Genomic DNA, 23,533 nt, shown 5'->3' with positions numbered 1-23,533 from the left:
GATTTATTGTGTCACCGTTTTGACATAACACAATGTGTGCGCTCGGGTTTTTAATAAACAAATAAAACATTTTAGAGAAATGAGACAGGAAGGTGCAAATGTTGGCGATTTATTTGATTATTTAGACGCGAAATACTGTTGGCACTGATATAGAACGGGAATGAATGAATGAATCAATTTAGAAATGATTGAATTAAAATCCATATTTGGTAAGTTCTTTTTAAATAATTAAAATTTTCAATGACATCGTTGAATTTTAAGGCATTAAGATCCTTGATGAAAGCCTATAAAGGCTTTCACCCTTTTTTATTTGTCGTCTCTTTGTTTTTGGATTGTTAAAAGAAAATTCTCTAATACGTTGTGACTGGCCTTTGTCCATGCTAAAAAAAATAATATAGTTAATATTTTTGTCATTGTATTTTCTGTGCACTATACAGAAAAATGAATGTTCGTATTTATATATATGCAGTTCGAAAAAGTTCATTCGATCGTAACGAAAGTTCTTACAGTTGCTATTAGCATTAAGCCCTTAATCATTATGTGTATCATCTATACATTTCACGGACGGTTTCATAGTAACCTTAATATACGGCAGGTAGCGCTAATAAATTTTCAACAAATTCGTGTATTTCTTAGTTTTAGGAATATGTAATAACAGCTGAGCATGACTGGGTTTCAGAATAAAAATAGTACTTTTTGTCCGACTTGTTAGATCAATTAGTTTTTTAGTCTTAGTCAAACCATTTAGTCAAGCATTTTCGTATAAAAAGATAAGCAGTGTTGAATGTAGAGAATAAAGGAATTCTTGACCCATAGCGCGTAGTTAAGTTCATTGTGATCATACGGGATTTAGGGTTTTATTGTACGATAATACGATGGGCTGGTTAGGGGCATCGACTAAGCTGAGCTCCAGACTAAGGGGACACACGATTGCCTAGTTTAACACACATAGCAGAAACATCTAATAACCAGAATTGCAATCTGATGTGTTGCCAATATCTGTGCAATTGTATGTATCTTTTAATTATGTATGCCTATAAATGTGTACCTATGTGATTTTATATGTATGAGCAAATGGATATGTAATATGTGTGTGTAGATTGTTTGTTATTTGATATTTATGAGAGCATGTATGGAGGTATGGCGTTGTATGACCGTGTATATTGTGTGTTTTTTCAAACATATTTAATTCTTTTTTCGTTAATAAAGGAATGTACTTACCACAGTACTTTCTATACCTGCTTTAGTTGACTGGCAGAGAATGTTTTAAACATTAAGTTCGCCACCTTACTGTGCCAAGAGTTAAATAAATAATAAAATATTGCTAATTGGACATTTTTATTGATTTGTAGTCGTTTAATTTTTAACCCTTAAGTCTTGGCAGACGAGCTCATAATCCATATGCTGGTAAGTGAAGATCGGAGTTCATACACGTTACAATGTGAGGGATAGAGACTCGGGGCTTGCTACCACCACTGTCCGAGCTTAGCCGAGGCCTAAGATTTCAAAGCAACATCGCGAATGCATTTACCACCGGATCAAAATCGTGACCCGCTCAGAAGTTTTAGTGTGATGTTCAGAGGATTGATGCTATAGGCTAAGTGTCATATTGAACTCTTTCACGAGGGAACTGTCATGAAGGTGCTTTGGTCGTTGCTAGCTTTAGAACTCGTAGCATGCAACAGCACTGGTGGTAGGACCTCTACTGGTGGTAGGACCTCCACTGGTGGTAGGATCTCTTGTGAGTCCGCACGGGTAGGTACCACCGCCCTGCCTATTTCTGCCGTGAAGCAGTAATTCGTTTCAGTTTGAAGGGTGGGGCAGCCGTTGTAACTATACTGAGACCTTAGAACTTATACCTCAAGGTGGGTGGCGCATTTACGTTGTAGATGTCTATGGTCTCCAGTAACCACTTAAAACCAGGTGGGCTGTGAGCTCGTCCACCCATCTAAGCTATAAAAAAAGCACCGATAGTAAATCAGGTTGATCCATCAGGATATACATATATACTGTGTATAAACTAATAAATAGACAATCGATTTTAAAATACTCCATCAATTATAGTATTGTATGTACATTACAGAAATTAATTCGAATTCAAACAAAGTGAATACGAACTTGTTAGTCTAACGCTGGAGCCGTGTGTAACATCACAGAGAATGCTTTGTACGGACACCCCGACATATGGAACGTACACTTGTCACCGCGAACGCATAATTTGTACTCCATTTATGGCTTTATCTTATACACTGCGCTCTGTAATAAAGTGGGGTCCGATTAAAGAGCTCGTTTTTCTACGTAGCAAATGTTCTGACTGGTGAACAGAGAGGGGCGCGATGTCATCAAAAGTGCATTTTGTATTCGATTTATTGAAATTTTGTCGTAATAGTTTGTTTTCTATTATTATTTTATTGCTTAGATGTTTGTACGATGTATGTACAATGGACGAGCTCACGGCCCACTTGATATTAAGTGGTTACCGGAGCCCATAGACAACTACAACGTACAACGTTCTAAATTCTCAGTTTTTAACAGTACAACGGCTGCTCGACCCTTCAAACCGAAACGCATTACCGCTTTACGGCAGAAATAGGCAGGGTCTTCCTGGATTTGTCAGCTTTTAGCTCTTAAACGCCAATACTTAGAAACAATAATAGCTACCGCTAATAATAATAATTGTTTAGGATAATGAATGTTTTATAACTGAGTTACTTTTAGTATTGATGTTGAAGCATCAGCTGGGGCAAAGTCCGCAGAGGTTGATGCTTCCACGCTGCATGTATCTGCTTCGAAGTAGTCACCAGTGTTTTGGGTTTGAAAGATTGGAATAGTCGATATACTTTTGAGAGTTAACAACAAAGGGAAGATCTTCCATCGAATGGGTGAAATCTCTTTGAAGCCGAAAGCTCTGTAGTCCGACCGTCGGTATGTTGTTTGGAATATGCAAATATATCTTGAAAATGTTGTTAGTGAGATTCAAGCATTGGCCATATTTCTTATGTTCGATGGTAGGTACCACCACATACTATAATATATGATGGGGACTGGAGCTCACGTCTCATTGTGGCTGGGTGATGGTATTTACGTTCCGTCTTTGGGTTTCTGAAACTACTTAGCACCAGATGGACCGTGCGTCCATACAAGAAATAAATAAATGAATATAATGGTTTTTAGCTCGTCACTTTAATTATTTCAAATAAAATTCCAGTGTATTACTCTGCACATCGAAGAATTTAAAGTATGTTTTATTGTAATTGAATTACAAAATTCTAACTAGCAAATAATGTCACACAACTTTTTTCTTCAATAGACGCCATATTTGTTATCTCTGTCACCATTGTTTTATTAACGTTCCACATTACGTCCGAACTCCTTTTCCAAGCAAGGGCAAGTGCGGCAAAATTAAAGAATATACAAATTAAAGAATGTGCACTTTCTTTACATGAACATTAAGTTTATTTATGTAACCTCTATACGATTAATCTTAAAAGAGGTTAATATGTTATAAAGATGACATAAATAGAATTTCGAATATTGAAACATAAAAACATTAGAAGGAACATTAGAAATATAAAAGCATTTTTGAAATATTAAAATAAAAAAAAGATATAAAAATAGTGGTGAAGCAATAGCTTTAAATGTTGTTTCTCTTTATAAGAGCAACTCAATTTGTGCTATAGTTTTACTAAGCTAAGCTGTATTTTGAGATAAATAAAATAATACATTATATTTATTTATTTATTTAACTCGAGTAATTCAACCCGTACTTCTTTTACAATAGTTATTGGTCATTTACGGTCAGGTCAACGGGGCGATCAATTTATCGACCATAAATCGTTAATCTATTAGTATTATAGTTGTTCCATATTAGATTCAGGAATAATAAGGCAATGATAGAGCTAATTACAAATGAATAAAGAATGCCATTGCAAATATTTAATTTTCAAGTACTCTCGACGAGGCGATGACAAATGTAATGGGAGGGTGCTTGTGAAATGAGGTGTGAATATTGCGACCCTACGGGATGTCCCGCCATGGGGTCCCGTTATGGGGTTGTGTTGCCCCATGAGGCCCGTGGACCAGCTGCCCACGTACCCTTTATGCGGACGAACACAATAGCTTTCGACAACGGACAGGTTGATGATGATTGTAGGTCGCCATTAATTGTTTTCAGTGTTAAAATCTTGACGTTTACCAAAAAATATTGCGTAGATGAGTTAGCGAGCCATGGCCCACCAGATGCAAATGCGGCTTGCGTTTTAGTGAGCTAGCGCAGTATTTACAAAATGACTGTGCTCAATACCCTTAGATTAAGGCCAAATGTAGTTGAAGTGATAGTTAATGAAAGTTCTATTTCCTCATTTCACCACCATCTTACATTATCGTATCATTACTGGTGGTAGGACCTCTTGTGAGTCCGCACGGGTAGGTACCACCGCCCCGCCTATTTCTGCCGTGAAGCAGTAATGCGTTTCGGTTTGAAGGGTGGGGCAGCCGTTGTGACTATACTGAGACCTTAGAACTATATCTCAAGGTGTGTGGCGCATTTATGTTGTAGATGTCTATGGGCTCCAGTAACCACTTAACACCAGGTGGGCTGTGAGCTCGTCCACACATCTAAGCAATAAAATAATAATAATAATAATAATGTATTGTTAATAGTACACCGCAACATACCTGCTGTATCTTTATCTGTCCAGAATTTCGGGTAATAAAACGGTTGTCTGGAAGAGATCGCATTTAGCGATAAGACCGCTTATTGTACAAACGTATCTGTTTGTTGACTGTTTTCTGATGTTATGTGTTTTGGTGTGCAATAAAGTATGTTCTCTCTCTCTCTCTCTCTCTCTCTCTCTCCCCCCCCTCTCTCCCTCTCTCTATGATAGGGTCGCGAGGAAAGGCGACGTTTTGTAAAGCGTACTACCACCCAAACTGATGATCATGACTAGTCTGCCAAGATTGCAAACGCCTGAGAAGAAAAATCATTATCCTCTTTAATTATTCACTAGTTATAGCAATTCAATTAGAAACTATACTGAGATCTTAGAACTTATATCTCAAGGTGGGTGGCGCATTTACGTTGTAAATGTTTATGGGCTCCAGTAACCACTTAACATCAGGTGGGCTGTGAGCTCGTTCTCCCATGTAAGCAATAAAAAAAAATTGCCTGTTTTGTTTTCAGCATATCTTTTACTGATGATTAATGGTGTTTTTGCGCTCCGTCGAGGTCCACATCATCCGCCGGGGCAGACGCCGGTGGAACATCCTCACCATCATTACAAACCAATGGGGACAGGTTCCGTTACTGGCGACTCGCAGCTGCTGCATGACGCTAAGTGAGTTATTGTTTTACAGATTAATTTTAATATTAGTCGCGATTTTGTTAAAATGCCCATAAGAGTGGTAATGTATACTAATATTACAAAGTTCTATACTATTATTACAAAGAGGAAAGATTTGTTTGTTTGTTTGTTTGTATTGAATGGGCTCCGAAACTACTGAACCGATTTGAAAAATTCTTTCACTGCTTGGAAGCTACACTATTTCCGAGTGACATAGGCTATAACTTTTTTTCCAAAAAAAGTTGGGATTCTTACTAAAACTCCAATAATGTAACCCAAGGGTATAAAAATTACCTAAAAGGTTCTTTAGATCGCGTGTCCTGCGAAAACTATTGATGATATAATAGAATAAAATAATGTACTGCGACTTTGTAGAACAAATTATTTTTTACAAAAAGTGTCGCGACAGCATATGTCTGTCAGTGTGTATTATCGTTCGTTGTAAGGTTTCAACTGAGTTCTAAAGGATAACGTTATTTATTCATAGCTCGAATTTGTACTGATTCCATTGTTTTAATAATCCAGGCATTTAGAGGAGGACTCAAAGGTATTGACACCGGAGATGTTGGCTAGTATGACACCCGAAGAATTGGAGTTTCATTATTTTTCAATTCATGATTTTGACAGAAATACGAAATTGGACGGCTCGGAAATGTTAAAAGTAAGTACAGTATAGTTTTGTTTAACACTTCGATAAAGCGGCACGACGCGAGAACCCTCTCATCGTAACCGCCGGTAACTACATTCCCGATCCTGCGGACAGAATGGAAAGCAGTGGACGTCGCCCCAAACACGTCATTTCGGATCCTACCGATCCACTAACGGTGCTTTTAGGTACCACAAGCACCGGTCATCGTTCTCGTCGAACCCGTCGCTTGCGACGAAGGGCTCGACGAGTAAATTAACCCTCAGACACAGCCCACCGAGTTTCTCGCCGGATCTTCTCAGTGGGTCGCGTTTCCGATCCGGTGGTAGATTCTGCGAAGCACGGCTCTTGCTAGGGTTCGTGTTAGCAACGTCGTCAGGTTTGAGCCCTGTGAGCTCACCTACTAGTTAAGGTTCCACTGATATAGCCTCTCAAGGCTATCAGCTTAGATAGAAAAAAAAAACAACATAATAGATTTTTTTAGTTAGTGTTTTATTTCCTTTATATTGTTTTTTTTTTATTGCCCTTGTAGGCAGACGAGCATACGGCCCACCTGATGGTGAGTGGTTACCGTCGCCCATGGACTTCAGCAATGCCAGGGGCAGAGCCAAGCCGCTGCCTACCGCTTAATACTCTCCACAAGCCTCGTTTGAAGAAGGACATGTCAACAGGTTCCTAATAGACAAGCTACTACTTAACGTAATCGCAAATTATTGTAATTATATTTAAGTAAGTTGTACTACTTATCTCCTTGCAGTACTATAATTTTATACAACAAAGATTTCTTTTGAAAGTTTTAATTAATGTATATTTAAACCAAATGTATTTTGAATTTATAAGATCATTTCTGACATAACTTTTTTTGGTTTGATTATCTTGTAGTTTGTTTGATGTGTGATCTATAGAAATAAACTACATATATGCTTTATTCGTAGGCTGTCTATCACACTTTAGACCATGAAAGTCCGAATCCAGATGACGATTCTTCAATAGAACCGGAGGCAAACGATTTAGACTCATTTATTGGTGAGTTTCGTACTTTAAACATTATATATAGTTATTATATTAGTTGTGCCGTCTTCGCGGCAAATTTTAAATCTGACATTTTACAACGCCAATCGATCTCCACGTTCGGATCCATGAAATGACAGCGAAGCTACATCGCATGCACACACACATCGATTACGAACGGGAGCCGAGCAACACGCAACCGAATCTAGAACATTTAAACTTAACCGAAATCGACGACCGCGGGTGAAGTTAAATTATAATGCATTAACGAAGGCCTAGTGATTATAGAACAGTGCACGCGTCCAGGAGCTCCGTGTGGCAGTCCCAGGTGCGTATGTGCATTTACACTATTTGTTGAATCCTAGACGTATATCGGGGACCTAGGATACCTTGCTGGGCAAGTTCCGTAGCCATCCCCGACCAGGGATCGATTGGTTTGTCCAGACCCAGTGTGTGTGTCGCGACGATAACCGGCTAAAACTTACTACCGAGCCGGGAACCAACGTCTCACATACATTTTATGGTGCCGAAACCCGGGAAATCTACCGTCACAGCAAAATACAAGTTCTTAAATTTAACTAGTATTTAACATAACTACTTTTTAACCGCTTTCTTAATTATATTACGATCAATTTCATTAGGCCTAAGACAATACGAATCACGTCATCAATCCACTGTGCAAATTAATTGCAATCCGTAACGTTGTGCATACAATCAAATAACGTAACGGTGTATGTGCTTCATTCTCTTCAGTGCATTAATTTGTAAAATTCATTATATTAAACGTAAAAGAGAATCTAATAAATAATTCTAGATTAATTGTCGTCAACTTTACGAGGATACCCTCCGTCTTCGTTTGTTGAACGTATAACGCTGCATTGTTCGCCCATCAGTTAATTATGTATCTTGGTACAAAGTTATATTCTCATAAATATAATTGTTGTGCTAACACCGATTTTACATAATATCACGTTTGGTTTAATTTTAAAACATTTAAACTTAAATCTAAACCTAAACCAGTCTTGTTTTGTTACGATCAAATACGTATCGACAAAATTAAGAAGTTAATTTGCGAATTTTTATTTTATTTAGTTTTTCGTTTCCGTACTACCTACCTACCTATAAATGTCGTTTGGTGATTACGGTTCTTTGTGTTTGCGATATTATTCTAATACTTACAACTCAGGTATACGAACACATACGTCATCTTTTACCTGAGTTATTCAATTGCAAATGGGTTATTGACCTTGTAGTTTTATCCTTTTGTATTGGTTGCGTAATTACAAAACATTTTACATTACAAAAACATTTTACATTAATCGTTTATTTTCCTTCAAATATTCATAGTACTTATTTTCTAATTTTTTTTTTTTTGTTTTATTTTTTTTGAATTCAATTGAAATAAAATCGTAGCTCCGATTAAGAATGTCACATTCCGTGAAGCGGAAGGTATCGTGTGCTGCTCTTAAGAAAAGTAAATCGAGGTCGATGGACACAGATGAAATTTCGGTTCAGGACCTACCAGTATTGCGACGTAAGCGTACTTTATCTTTAAATCGATTAAAGAAAACATTAGTTATTGCCCGAGCGGCTAAATATGATCCGGAACAATGTAATACATTCCTTGCTTGTTTTCCGGAAGTAAAAAAGGTTGTTAGTGCCTTTGAGGCTGCATACGGTGACATTATATCACTGATAGACAGTTGCGATGAGGAGGCTGAGGACCTGCTTCGCATGGAATTTGATGATATTTATATGGAGATTCTTTCTATATATCGGCAGTTGACTATCAAAACGGGTAGTGAATTGAACACTTCGCTAGAATCTTCCAAAGTAACAAGTCACAACATAAAACTTCCTAAAATTTCTGTACCGCAGTTTTCAGGTGAAATAAAAGGTTGGCCTAAATTCCATGACGTATTCCACTCCCTCATTCATAACAACGCAACACTTACGGACTCAGAGCGTATGCATTATCTAATATCAAGTTTGTCTGGAGATGCCGTGGCACTCATACGCTCCTTCCCTTATGAAGGGAAATTCTATCAGGAGGCTTATCAAACATTGATTGATCGTTATCAAAATAAGCGTGATTTAGCTTTCACCTGTTGGAAAGAAATACTTAATGTAAATGTAAAATTAAATTCTCCATCTGACTTTCGACGTAGTCTTGATTTGTTTAACGAAAATTTATCGATATTGAAAGGGTTAAACCTGCCAACTGACAGTTGGGATTTTATACTTAGCTACTTAGTTCTTTCAAAGCTGGACTCAAACACTCGTCGTGCTTTTGAAATACAATTTTCAGATTCTGAGTTGCCAGCCTTCAACGACCTCAAACGATTTTTACAAAACAAATGCGAGGCCCTTATACGCGATGGCCACTTTTTTGTTCATGATCGTCCTGCTCCGGATAAGCCACGTTCTGCTGCGATTCATAACGTCGTTTCATTCAATAAAAAACCGGTTTCTACTTTTTTATCAAACACCCCACCGAAGAAGAACGATTCTAAGGATATGCTGACACCAACTACCGTAGTAAATTCTACTCCACCGACACTCAAGTGCTCGTACTGTGACGGTGAGCACACTATTGTCTCTTGCGAATCATTTTCACAAAAATCGGTAGATGATAGATACAATCATGCGAAGCTTCATCGATGGTGTTTCAATTGCTTACGCGCCTCGCATCAATTAAAAAATTGTAAATCTATCTTCAGATGTAAAATTTGTAGACAGAACCATCACACGCTTCTCCATCGAGATTTGTGTGACACTGGCCGCGAGGACGTGGCCAAGAGTCATGTATGGATTAATCGACTGCCACCGTCTTCTTCTAGTCAAGAGCCACAAACGCAGGCTTTTACAAACATGAATGGTAGCTCTGTAGTTCTGCTGGCTACTGCTAACGTTGAAGTGCGTGACTCATCTGGTCACTTTCATACTCTTCGCGCACTCATCGACCCTGGTAGTCAGTCACATTTCATTTCTAATCAAGCTATGGAACGATTGGGCTTAAAGCCTAAGCAAACTTCGCGAAATGTTTGTGGCTTGGGGCAATCATCGACGTCAGTGACTGGAATGGTGGAGCTTCAACTCGGAGTTCATCAAAAGAATTTATTTAATTTAACGGCTCTCATCTTACCATCTATTTGTGCACAAATGCCCACTGCTCCTCTTGATCTTTCTTCATGCGAACACCTACGTAATTTGCGACTCGCTGATCCGAATTATAATAAGCCTGGTCCAATAGATCTGCTTATCGGTGCTGAAATGTTTTCAACGCTGTTACTGTCCGGAAATATTTCGGGTAGTCCTCATGAACCCTCAGCCTTGAACACCATCTTCGGATGGATCCTGATGGGAAGTGTCAAATGCAGGGATGAGATAAAACACTCAAATTCTTTTGTAAGAGAGCATGATCCTCCTCTCCATGAGGAATTGAGGACACTGTAGGAGTTGGAGGTCATACCTAAATCATCAGTTCTAACGCCAGACGAGCAGCGATGTGAGAAACTTTACACTGAAACCCACGCTCGAGATACATCTGGCAGGTACATCGTTTCTTTGCCGTTTGGGCAGAGGGATGGGGAGTTACACTTCCGGGTTCGCGTGAAAATACATTGCGAAGATTTCATTCATTGGAACGAGGACTTCTTTCAAGCCCAAACCTTCATGAGCAGTATTCGGACTTCATACTGGACTACTTAAATAATGGTCACATAGGAGTATCCTTTTATGTGCTAAATCTCGCGTGGCCCCAATTAAGAGAGTTTCATTGCCGAGACTAGAGCTCTGCGCTGCGGTTCTGCTCGCTGACCTGCTCAAATTCGTTAGAGAAGTGTATGTACCGTTACTTCCGCTTTCTCATACATTTGCTTGGTCAGATTCAACGGTAACTCTGTCATGGATTCATGGCCATTCCTCGCGTTGGAAAACATTTGTTGCTAATAGGGTTAGTCATATCCAAGAAACTGTCCCCGAAACTCACTGGAATCACGTGCGCTCTAATGAAAATCCTGCGGACATAGCTTCCCGCGGTATGTGTCCGAGCGACCTACTCCAGAGTGAGTTATGGTGGGCGGGACCGAGCTGGCTTCGGCAACCTTCATCTTCATGGCCTTCAAATTCCGGTCTCGAGGTGAACGAGACTGATATGCTTGCCGAGGAACGCTGTTTTTCGTTGGTCGTGAATGATGAACCTAACTTTATCGATTCTTTGCTCGAAAGGTTTTCATCAATTCGTAAGGTTCAACGTATTATTGGTTATTGTCTTCGTTTTATCAGAAATGCTAACAAAAAACAGACACGTGTTCCAGGTACCTTTTTAGGTCGTGCAGAACTTCATGGGGCCCTGATGACGATTACCAAGCGAATTCAATTTCTCAACTTTCAGGATGAAATTCGTAAGCTCGAGAATGGTATACCATTACCCAAACCGTGGAGAAAACTCAATCCATTCCTGGACGACCAAGGAGTTGTCAGGGTGGGCGGCCGTTTGTCTCGTTCTGGTCTTGAGTTTAGTCATAAGCATCCTGCTCTGTTGCCGCGTCATTCTAGGTTCACATACATGATCATCGAAGCAATTCACAAAGAGAATTGTCATCCTGGGTTGGGAACGACACAATATCTTTTGATGCAGCTGTTTTGGGTATTCTCTTCTAAACGTGCTATTCGTCATTGCTTGTCAAAATGTGTTTCATGTTATAAAACTAATCCGAAATTATTGGAACCATTCATGAGTGACTTGCCGGCTTCTCGTGTGAATCAAGTCAAACCATTCTCTATTGTTGGCGTGGACTACGCGGGTCCATTCCAAATCAAACTTGGTAAGCATCGCGGTGCCAAAATCGGTAAGGCCTATTTGTGCCTATTCGTATGTTTTAGTACCAAAGCAGTTCATTTGGAAGTGGTTAGTGAGCTCTCGTCCGAAGCCTTTATTGCTGCCCTGCGCCGTTTTGTTGGGAGACGCGGTAGGGTGAATGTTATACACTCCGATTGTGGTACGAATTTTATTGGAGCTCAGAAGATCCTTAATCTTTATATGCATTCTGCTTCTGAGTCTCAAAACATTGAATTTAAATTCAATCCCCCTTCTGCTCCACATTTCGGAGGTGTATGGGAAATACAAATTAAAGCAGCTAAAACTCACTTACATCGTATTATAGGTAATCAAACTTTAACGTTCGAAGAGTTAACAACACTTTTCGTTCAAATCGAAGCTTTGCTAAATTCTCGGCCGCTTTGCTCTTTGAGTTCAGATCCTAACGATTTGAACGTTTTAACGCCGGGACATTTCTTGGTTCTGGAACCACTTACCGCAGTTCCAGATTCTAACTTGTTGGATGATCAGATGTCTAGATTGAATCGCTGGCAATTGATTCAACGTTTCCAGCGGCATTTCTGGCAACGCTGGAAGTCCGAGTATCTGCATTCCCTAACTCAGAGAGCAAAGTGGAACAAAAGGGGCGAAACTTTGAATGATGGTTCCGTTGTACTGATTAAGAGTGAAAGTACAATGCCGTTGCACTGGCCTTTAGCTCGTGTCTCCAAGCTTCACGCCAGCCCTGATGGCGTGGTTCGTATTGCCACTGTCCGTACAGCCAATGGCAAATTCTACACTAGGCCATTAACGAAGTTAGCTCCCCTACCTATTTATTCTGATTAACTAAAATTCTAAAATTATTAAAATTATATTGTCATTAATTTAATTTAGATGTAGGTTTCTTTAGTAATTTCTTTAGTTTTCATTTTATCATTTAACTTAGTTGAAAATCCAATAACTTGTATTTTGGTGGGCGGTATGTGCCGTCTTCGCGGCAAATTTTAAATCTGACATTTTACAACGCCAATCGATCTCCACGTTCGGATCCATGAAATGACAGCGAAGCTACATCGCATGCACACACACATCGATTACGAACGGGAGCCGAGCAACACGCAACCGAATCTAGAACATTTAAACTTAACCGAAATCGACGACCGCGGGTGAAGTTAAATTATAATGCATTAACGAAGGCCTAGTGATTATAGAACAGTGCACGCGTCCAGGAGCTCCGTGTGGCAGTCCCAGGTGCGTATGTGCATTTACACTATTTGTTGAATCCTAGACGTATATCGGGGACCTAGGATACCTTGCTGGGCAAGTTCCGTAGCCATCCCCGACCAGGGATCGATTGGTTTGTCCAGACCCAGTGTGTGTGTCGCGACGATAACCGGCTAAAACTTACTACCGAGCCGGGAACCAACGTCTCACATACATTAGTTATAGTTTATTTTGATGTTGTATTTAGGCGCTATCTATACATATAAATAAAATTTGAGTGTCTGTTTGTAATATTCAAATAACCGCTTTTCACTACATGCATATGAATATATATACGGTGCATACACCAAAATAACATTTTTTACAATTTTTGTCTGTCTGTTTGTTCCGGCTAATCTCTGGAACGGCTGGACCGATTTTGACGAGACTGATAGGTAGCTGATGATATAAGGAGTAATTTAGTCTACTTTTTTTAGACTAGCTTCGCCCCGCGGCGTCGCCCGCGTTACGACAATAACCGCGGTACTAAGCTATCAGTAATAAAATTTAATGTTTTCGAAGCGAAGCGAGAGCGGGTCGCTAGTTTACAATAAAATTCTATAGCACTTTCGAAACGTGCTGTAAATACATTATTGTGTTTTAAACTCGAACTTGTAGTTGATGTATTATTATATTATTCTATTAGATTTGTAGGCGTCCTGGCTCTGCCCCTGGCATTGCTGAAGTCCATGGGCGACGGTAACCACTCACCATCAGGTGGGCCGTATGCTCGTCTGCCTACAAGGGCAATATTGTATCAATTCTTCCCGTAATCTGTGTCTGAGTAAGTTTAGTAGTGAATATCGTGCCGATTTGGTATCATCTTATAGTTTACCTCTCCCGTGAAGCATTTATGCGTTCATATTTATAAGTTAGGGTAGGTTGAGAAATATTCTTTTTTTTATTGTTTAGATGGGTGGACGAGCTCACAGCCCACCTGATGTTATATGGTGATTGGAGTCCATATACATCTACAACATAAATGCGCCACCCACCTTGAGATATAAGTTCTAAGGTCTCAGTACAGTTACAACGTTGCTTCACGGCAGAAATAGGCAGGGTGGTGGTACCTACCCGTGCGGACTCACAAGAGGTCCTACCTACCACCAGTAATTACGCAAATTATAATTTTGCGGGTTTGATTTTTATCACATGATGTTATTCCTTCACCGTGGAAGTCAATTAATGGAAGTCGATCAAATTCATAGGAATGTAATTGACCTTACTTAATGAAAGTAGGCGATTACGCTTACTTCATGTTGATGTATTCCGATAACCGTTTCGTAAGCGGTCATAGGTGGCTGCAGAATGGTTTGCTTGTCTAAGTAAGGAAAAAAAACCTTATTCGTCAAATAACAATATTTTAATTTCAGTGCTGGTGGACCGAACCTTACAATTTGATGACACAGACGGCGACGGTTATGTCTCGTATCCTGAATACCGTGCGGCCAGAGCCAGGAATCCTTCAAAGAAAGCATCAAGAATACTTGATAACAGACCACAGGATAGTAGTAAATAGGACTATTTTAATTTATCGTGCGATACCTGAAACTCGGGACATAAAGCAGGATTTCGCTCTGAAGTGCTTACTTACCACCAGTCTGAATTCCGTAGAAAATGTCACCTGTACTAATCTCGCCAAGTGACTCGTAAAATTCAAGCATTATTTACGTTGAAAACAATTTGGGGCCAAAATCATTTGAGGTAAATTCATCGTTAAAATGATAAGTAATGAATTTTGGTAGCTTTTCTTGAAACTTGTGTGTTAATTCCTAAATTACTATATCGACAAACAAATTTGTAATATGTTCGAAAACGACTATGAGATTTAATGGTATGATGCTTCTTAATTGTCTTGTTTATTTCCAAACTATTAAGTTGGCTTCACTATGCAACAGAGTCTTTCAACGTAGTTTTAACAATCGTTCGAGACATCTGAGTAACTTGAAAATATCACACACGTATCAAAGACCTATGACCGTACAATTTTTAATTTGGCCTAATGTTCTAACCATGCTCGCAAATCGAAAGAAATTTAAATTTAAATTTCACTTCGGTTTTGTTGTTTTTAAAGCTGTTTTCTAATTTAGAGCTTAAAGTAAATAGTCCCACGTAAATGGTTTTTTTTTTTCGTAATTTCTTTCTGTTCGGCAGTTGTTGTTGGTATTATTTAATTTGTATTGAGTGAGATAGGAACCTAAGAATTTCTCAATGTCAAAACTACAGCAGAGTGATCTTCTTGCTGATGAAATAATTATCTAGCTCAGTAAATGTTTGGTTAAACTTTATGGGACTGAGTGAATTGATCTTTGTCGCGCGAGCATTTATTAAATTAATACATTAACGCGTCTGATAATAAATACATTTTTTAATCATTTTGAATTCAATAGATCTATGATTTTTTCCGGGGTTTTGGTTGACGAAAATACTTTTGAGAGCGGAACACATGTATATTATATTCGCATGTAATCTGTGGACATTTGTTTAATGATTACATAAGTTTACGTTACAATGTATATTTAACAGTTCAAACAGATCTTTTTTATTCAGAGAACGAATAGAAAATGTTAAAACAAAATTGTATAAAATATAATTAAAAACGAAAACAGCAAAAGTAAACCAACGTTCATTGATTTAAGGACAGAGCTATTTTTTTTCTCGAATTAAATAAATTATGTTGGTGTTTGATTATAATTATTTTCCACATCTGTATCTTGTGTCGCAGTTCATTCCTCTCTCTCCCCAGTCAGCGGCGTGCTTAATGCCGTACGTGACGTTTTCGTATTGTTCCAAATCGACGGAATTGCTGTAATAATTGAAAATTAATATACAGTAATGGTAATTACAATGCAAATAAGACGAGTATGGTTTTGTTTAAGAATAATATAATTAATTTAGCATTCGGCAATTGTTTTTTTTAGGCTGGTAACAATTTTGCTAAAATTTTAATACTGCTAGGGTTTATGGTGTCAAGTTATGGTTGAGTATCTCCGTCCTACCTATTTCTGCCGTGAAGAATTCGTGATTCGTGAGAAATCAAGATATAGGGCTTATACATATTTTTTTTATTGCTTAGATTGTTGGATTAGCTCTCAGCACACCTGGTATTAAGTGGTTACTGGAGCCCATAGACACCTACAACGTAAATGCGCCACCCACCTTGAGATATGAGTTCTAAGGTCTCAAGTATAGTTACAACGGCTGCTCCGCCCTTCAAACCGAAAAGCATTACAGCTTCACGGCAGAAATAGGCGGGGTGGTGGTACCTACCCGCGTTGACTCACAAGAGGTCCTAGCACCAGTAAATATAATATAAAATATAATAAGTAATAGCGTAATACGAGAATGCTGAGACTTTTTCCTCACGTCCAGATTGGCGGCGGCGTCTACTTTGATTACGTTAGTTGATATTTTGAGATAATCTTGAATTATTTGTATTAACGAGTTCTAGCTAAATTGAACTCAAAGAATATAAAAAGGTTTTAAATCTAACAGAATTTATGATAAGCTCTAATATTGGTTCAATCTGAGATCTACGGAAACGTTTGTGAGATTTTTTTGAGTTTATTATAAATATGTGATCAATAGAAAAAATGTTTTCGATGATAGATGAGCATATCTGATGGTAAGTGATCATCGTTACCTACGGACGTCAGCTAACCCCATAGGCATAGGCATAGATTATACACGGGCATAGGGAAGCTACTGTCTGACGCCACCGAGTTGTCAATCTATTTATCTGACTATAAATGTCATTTATGCTTTGTCACATTTAATTTAACATACCCTTGGAATAGCTTCGTGCCTTGCAGAAGTAAATCAGCTCCTGACGAGTATAAGCCAGCCTGGTGTGGTCTCTGACAAGATAGTAAGTACAGGCAGCCGTAATCCTTATTCTGTTGGCCAGCCAAGTAGCTCAAATATAACAAGATTTCATCTTCGGTAATATAGGACACGTTACTATTATCTGTAAATAAATGTACGGGTACGTTTTTGGTTACGTCTGTCACAACACTGTCAGAAATATTTAGGATACATTTTTTAATATTAAATATCTTTATTGACATAAGTCATGCGCAGTTAAATAATAATTAAAAAATTTTTTTTAGAAACCCAAGGACACTCCACTGGTAGTGTCTAAGTGTATCTTAATATCTATGGTGACTTGGATTGCAACAAAAAAACAGATTTCTTGACACAACAACAAAGAATCATGTTGTAAGCACTAGGACGCCACCGGTGTACAAGAGATAGGGTGAGATACTCCAATGAACGAACCCATTCATTTCTGACCACTCTTCAAATGTTAATTTATCACATTTATTTAGAAACACATTTATCATCCTTCCATCTGACGGCGAGGCGGCGCTTTGGCATATTAAAAAAAAAAACAAATTTGAAACTAAATACGCACAAAGTATTTCCGAAAAGAACATTAGCAATATTAGTTGGTCGCCGTGGTCTGCGCAAAAACAGATAATCCTTTACCAATGGGATTATTGTGAGCAAACATGAAATATCCATCCGACGTAAACGGGATTAAAGTTGTCTGGACTGGTCAGTTTCGGCACGTGCCTTTTGTGTGGCAGATGCCGGATGCCAATAAAGTTTTTTTTCGTGGTTGAATTGCTGCCTAAGTGTGATTGTAGCACATTAGATAGAATCGTAGTTTTGAATTTGCGAACAATACGAGCATATGTGTTTTTTTTTTGTTTAGAATTTCGGTTATTTGTTGTGAAGCCTTAGGAGTGTGTTTTTTATTTTTTTTATTGCATAGTTGGGTGGACGAGCTCACAGCCTACCTGGTGATAACCGGGGCCCATAGACATCTACAATGTAAATGCCGACACCCACCTTGAGATATGAGTTCTAAGGTCTCAGTATAGTTACAACGGTTGCCCCACCCTTCACCGAAACTCATTATTACTTCACGGCAAAAATAGGCAGGGTGGTGGTACCTACCCGTGCGGACTCACAAGAGCCTCTACCACCGGTAATTACGCAAATTATAATTTTGCGGGTTTGATTTTTATTACACGATGTTATTCCTTCACCGTGGAAGTCAATCGTGAATATTTGTTAAGTACGTATTTCATTAGAAAAATTGGTACCCACCTGGGATTCGAACACCGGTGCATCGCTCAACACGAATGCACCGGACGTCTTATCCTTTAGGCCACGACGACTTCTGATATAAAAGCTGGTTTGTTAGAGCGGGTAGCTTGTGCGTAATATTTAAATTGAATATGATATAATTTATACTACTTAAGTTACTTTATAAATTAATTTGGGCTAAACGGCGTAGGAAAAGCGAATATTTATTGTTATTCCGAGAGGCCGTTGGAATGGTTAATTAATATGGCTAGATTCTATTGATTTATAAACATATATTTTTGTTATTCACCAATGCGGTGGACCGACCAAATTAAAACTGCAGTAGGAGGTCCCATAAATGAGTGCAGTAGAATGGCCTCGAGCAGGGAGTGATGGCGCGACATCGTGAGACGCATCAAGTCTGCCCCTTCCAACACTACATGACGATAACGACCACTCTCTCAAGAGTAACATGATTGAGAAGAAGAATCTGTGTTATTAATTATTTTATGTAATATAGGATATGGTGATAACACTAATAATAGTGTTCGTAAGTAAATATAATATGTTACGTCGAGCGTTCTGCTAACTGGATCGACGGTCCTAATGTTATTTATTGTTCGGAACTTGTTCACAATTATACTACTATAGGCTAGTTTCAATCAAATATTAATTTCGAATAACATTTAATTATGGCAGAATGCATTTCGTCGAAACGAAAATCACGGAATACCTTCAAGACTTCTTCCATAATAATGTCCACTTTTCCACGCTCCAGCTCCGAAAAATCCGGCGGCGAGCACCAGCGCTTTCAAAACTATCAGAATAACCAGATTTGTGAGGTTCAGACTTAAGACCTGCAACAGAAGTGCTCTAATTAAATTTTAATGTAATTTAAATAAATTTTGAAGAATGGCTACATGCAATGAACGCAATTTTATTATTAAATATGTAACAGTTATAGTTCATTATCATCATCATCATCATGTAGGTATTCAATAAAACTTGATGAAATTTCTGCTGCGAGAGGCAAGTGTCGATTTTTTTATAACTAAATGGTATATGCTAAGTCGTCGTGGCCTAAGATGGGATAAGACGTGGGATATGAAGTTGTCGTGGCCTAAAGGATAAGACACCCGGACGTCCGGTGTTGAGCGATGCACCGGTGTTCGAATCTCAGGCGTGTACCAATTTTTCTAATGAATACTTAACAAATGTTCACGATTGACTTCCACGGTGAAGAAATAACATCGTGTCATAAAAATCAAACCCGCAAAATTATAATTTGCGTAATTACTGGTGGTAGGACCTCTTGAGAGTCCGCACGGGTAGGTACCACCATCCTGCCTATTTCTGCCGTGAAGTAATAATGCGTTTCGGTTGGAAGGGAGGGCAGCCGTTGTAACTACTTTCATTTTATTATCCGATGTTTCGAATGAGTAAGTAGGACGATTAGGTGTTTAATAAAATTAAAATAAATTATTGCATAATTCTCTATGTTCTAAAATAGCTATTATTAGAGTATCGGGCTATGTCATGGTGAGTTAGTATTATTCATACCTCGAAAAGGCGAAGTTGTCGTGGCCTAAAAGATAAGACACCCGGTCTATCAAGCGATGCGCCTATGTCGGTGTTCGATTTCCGCATGGAGATATAATTTTTTTTATGAAGGAATAAACATCGTGTAATAAAAATCAAATCTACTTAATAAAGTATTATTCGTGGAGTTTTTACAATTGAAACATAAACCTCAAGTTAGGTTGCGGCATTTCCATTGTGATGTTTTTGGACTCCCGTAACCACTGCTATTAAGTGACAAATCGTGAGCTTATCTACCCATCTAAGCAATAAGCGAAAAGATTTTAATTATCAATTCACCCGACATAGAAACTTACACTTCATAAGTAAGAAAAAATACGGAAGCTATTTAAAGATTAGTTAGTGTATGTGGTTTTCTTCAGATTTACAAAATTAGGAATCGGTAATCTACGATGCTAGTATTGTTTTTTTTTCTCGTTAAAACAAATTATCTTTTGCAGTAGTGACTCACTTATTCAAGTCTTATCTTCACATTCCTTCGTTGGAAGAATTTGAGAGCTTTACAGTTTACGACAATAGCAAATTTTGGGACGACATTATGCAAGAATGCAGCGGTGAAGATAGGGGTTTTTAGTCCATAGCCACAGCCCATTGAATTTCTCGCCGGATCTTCTCAGTGAGTCGCGATTCCGATCCGGCGGTTGATTCTACTAAGCACTGTTCTTGTTTGGGCTAAGGTTATCAAATTCTCTCAGATTGAGCCTGTGAGTTTACCTACCCGTCCGGGATAGTTGGAATAGCCTCTTAGGCTACCAGCAACTAGGTAGGAAAAATAATTTTAGTTATTTTTAAAATCGTGATCTCTAGATTAAAGTCTAAATCGATGTAATGATTAAAGGTATCAATCAGATGTCTTAAATGGAGAACAAATATGTTATTTATCCCCGTTGATTGTAATGAGGAGTTCAATTTGGCATTGTCCCGGGAAAGTAAGCAAAATTAGATTTTGTTTTGATAAATGTCAAGTATTTGTATTCTACAATTTTTGGTCTACGTCAACGAAATTCCATAAAGGCGTGGACCAAAAAACAAACAATCATTACATAGTATAAAACAAAGTCGCTTTCTCTGTCCCTATATCTGTCTGTCCCTATGTATGCTTAAATCTTTAAAACTACGCAACGGATTTTGATGCGTTTTTTTTAATAGATAGAGTGATTGAAGAGGAAGGTTTATATGTATAATAACATCCATTAAATAGTGGAGAAATCAATAATAAATTACAGTTTCCGAAGCGAAGCGAGGGCGGGTCGCTAATATATAATAATTTTGGTATATTGACTTTTGTCACGTTACTTTAACTTTGCTCTGGCGGGATTCATGCAAAAAGCTTGCGATATGATACAGAGGTGCTATACAAACCTGCGAAACGCAGTCGAAACCAACCTGACTGCTGCCCGTGGACCTCGCTATGAAGTCCTTCGCAATGCTGGTTATCACCTGACCTCCGGTGCCGCTGAAGAAATTACTCGCTGATTCCATGAAAGTCGATCTTCCGTACTGAGTAGTGTCATTCGCGTCGAACCTCGATATCGTTTCTCGACTCTCATTGAAAGGTATCGGTGGTATTTCTCTCGGCAACAACGCAATTGTATCGTAACCTTTTTTCGGGAAGATTTTCTTTGCGTATTGCGGAGACGAGTATGCTCCCGAGTGTTCGCCTGAAGCGAGCGTTAAGCAGGATAAGAGGATTATGATCGCGACCATCCTGGTTGAATGTCGGCAAGCGAATGCTTGGAGGAAGCAGGTAGTGCTATCGACGGATAGCATCGGTATATTATGCGGTGCTTCGTTTACTGTCACTTGTTTTATCTCTTCCTGACCGCTTTTGTTTGTCGCATGCACGATGACATCTACTAATGGGTCTATTGTTTTTGTGTTTTTACTGATACAGAACTCTAAACATTTAGATAGGTTTAGTCCGTATAAGCGAATCTGAATTGTAAAGAGTTCAAAGGTACCATTCAAATTGAAATAATAATGACATAAGATACTTATTTTGATAATACTAAATATATTACTTTAAATGATGAGCATATAGTTGGGATTCAAGTAACTGGTGATGCCGGGATCTGCCAAGTATTGTCATTGTCTTATATTATGTGTTAAATTAAACTAAAAACCACGTTAAATTAAATGTTAGATAGGAAATGAAATCGAATACTTCTTACAGAATAACAATGTCCAACTCACCGGAACATGTTTGTTTACGTCAAACGTGTCGATTGAGATGACGGCACCTTTGAGTGCACATGTGGAGCATTTTGTTGATTACACAGTGACATAACAATACGTAACAATAACAATTCTGTCTGCTCTTCTAAATTTAAAGTAGGTTAAGGAAAAGTAGGCTTCTTTTGACTTCGACTGTTATTTTCAAGTGTCTCGTTTTTCATCTATTTTTTCTTAATTGCTTGCTGAGGTGCATTAACTTACCGCCCACCTGGTTTTAAATAGTCACCGAAGCTTATACATGTCAACAACGTAATTGCCCCACCCATCTTGAGACATAGGCAGTGTGGTGGTAGCTACCACTGCGAGCTCACAAGATGCCCTACCAACAGTAGCGTTTTCCTGATTATTCCTATGCTTCCCTGAGTCTTAATTATGGAAATAATGCAACATAAAATTCTTCACGTTTGGCTAGCTGGCAATAGTACCTATTTGGTTGATAGTTGTTTTCAAAATCACATTGTTTGACGGAGTCGACTGCTATAAGGAGCGTATATTTATTTATTGAATAAATTGTTTGCCATATCCCACAGAGATTGTAATCCAATCAAACAATTGAAATAAAAGTCGTGGTAAATCTAACAAACGTATTTATGACTATAACCTGTGGCCAATACTCATAAAGGTATGCCACTTAATTTCTAAGATATGAAAAGGGAAACTTGAGCACAAATGCACAGTAAATATTGAAATAGATCAATTTTATACCTACTTGACTACGGAAATTGATGCCATTATGACGACTAGAGACCTAATACCACATCTAGGTAGAAGGACTTCTACCTATTAGACTAATTAGAATAAGAAAAGGAAGACTGACAGACGGCAATGGCAGAAAGAGGAGAGAAGAAAAGAGATGTAAAAGGCTTGTAAGGCTTTTATAACAATAATTAAGATAATATTATTATACAATATTATTATTAACACTAAACATAGCATAACAGGTTAAATAACCCATTTTGAACTTTTGCATTGAAAATGCACGTATCATCTTATTGCGTTTGCACATTTGACTTCAAGACTTTTTCTCACCAATTAATCTACTGTTATTGTACAATTTTTTTGTTTTGTTTTGTTTATTTTGAGTAATACTTGTCGTATACCGTTATCTACCCGCTATGGTAGAAATAGGTACCAGTTAGTTTTGGTATGATTAGTGTTAATATACAGTAACGTTCATATAACTGGTTACTGGTGGTAGGGCCTCTTGTGAGTCCGCGTGGGTAGGTACCACCACCCTGCCTATTTCTGCCGTGAAGCAATAATGCGTTTTGGTTTGAAGGGTGGGGCAGCTGTTGTAACTATACTGAGATCTTAGAACTTATATCTCAAGGTGGGTGGCGCATTTACGTTGTAGATGTCTATGGGCTCCGATAACCACTTAACACCAGGTGGGCTGTGAGCTCGTCCACCCATCTAAGCAATAAAAACAAAAAAAAAAGAAGTCCAAGATGAGCAAGGATCATCAAAGAATCGCCACACGAAAATCTTAGGAATAAGTTGAAAAAATCGATATGCCACCCA

The 23,533-nt window shown here is 38.4% G+C and overlaps 3 protein-coding genes across 4 annotated transcripts; 2 read left to right on the top strand and 1 right to left on the bottom strand.

The window, feature by feature from the left end:
- Positions 1 to 18: 18 nt before the first annotated feature.
- On the top strand, positions 19 to 15,775 carry LOC114246357 (multiple coagulation factor deficiency protein 2 homolog). The gene is made up of 5 exons (XM_028178839.2): positions 19 to 209; positions 5,183 to 5,336; positions 5,868 to 6,003; positions 6,924 to 7,014; positions 14,458 to 15,775. The coding sequence occupies exons 1-5, from the start codon at positions 185 to 187 to the stop codon at positions 14,601 to 14,603; spliced, it is 552 nt and encodes a 183-aa protein (XP_028034640.2). The 5' UTR covers positions 19 to 184; the 3' UTR covers positions 14,604 to 15,775.
- LOC149500954 (uncharacterized) lies at positions 7,366 to 10,467 on the top strand. The gene has a single exon (XM_089734932.1). The coding sequence runs from the start codon at positions 8,425 to 8,427 to the stop codon at positions 10,453 to 10,455; it is 2,031 nt and encodes a 676-aa protein (XP_089591058.1). The 5' UTR covers positions 7,366 to 8,424; the 3' UTR covers positions 10,456 to 10,467.
- On the bottom strand, positions 14,457 to 21,636 carry LOC114246356 (uncharacterized). 2 transcript variants are annotated; one of them, XM_089734934.1, is made up of 4 exons: positions 21,164 to 21,636; positions 18,912 to 19,035; positions 16,871 to 17,051; positions 14,457 to 15,890 (listed from the first exon to the last, which is right to left on the bottom strand). In XM_089734934.1, exons 1-4 carry the CDS (start codon positions 21,545 to 21,547, stop codon positions 15,779 to 15,781), a joined length of 801 nt encoding a protein of 266 aa, XP_089591060.1. In that variant the 5' UTR covers positions 21,548 to 21,636; the 3' UTR covers positions 14,457 to 15,778. The 2 variants fall into 2 exon arrangements, with proteins under 2 accessions (XP_089591060.1, XP_089591059.1); XM_089734933.1 differs by having other exon boundaries at positions 15,513 to 15,890; positions 21,140 to 21,636.
- Positions 21,637 to 23,533: the final 1,897 nt, after the last annotated feature.

This window comes from Bombyx mandarina, chromosome 18 (assembly GCF_030267445.1).
Source record: "Bombyx mandarina strain Sakado chromosome 18, ASM3026744v2".
NCBI lineage: Eukaryota > Metazoa > Arthropoda > Insecta > Lepidoptera > Bombycidae > Bombyx > Bombyx mandarina.
This window is presented reverse-complemented; position numbering and strand designations above follow the sequence as displayed.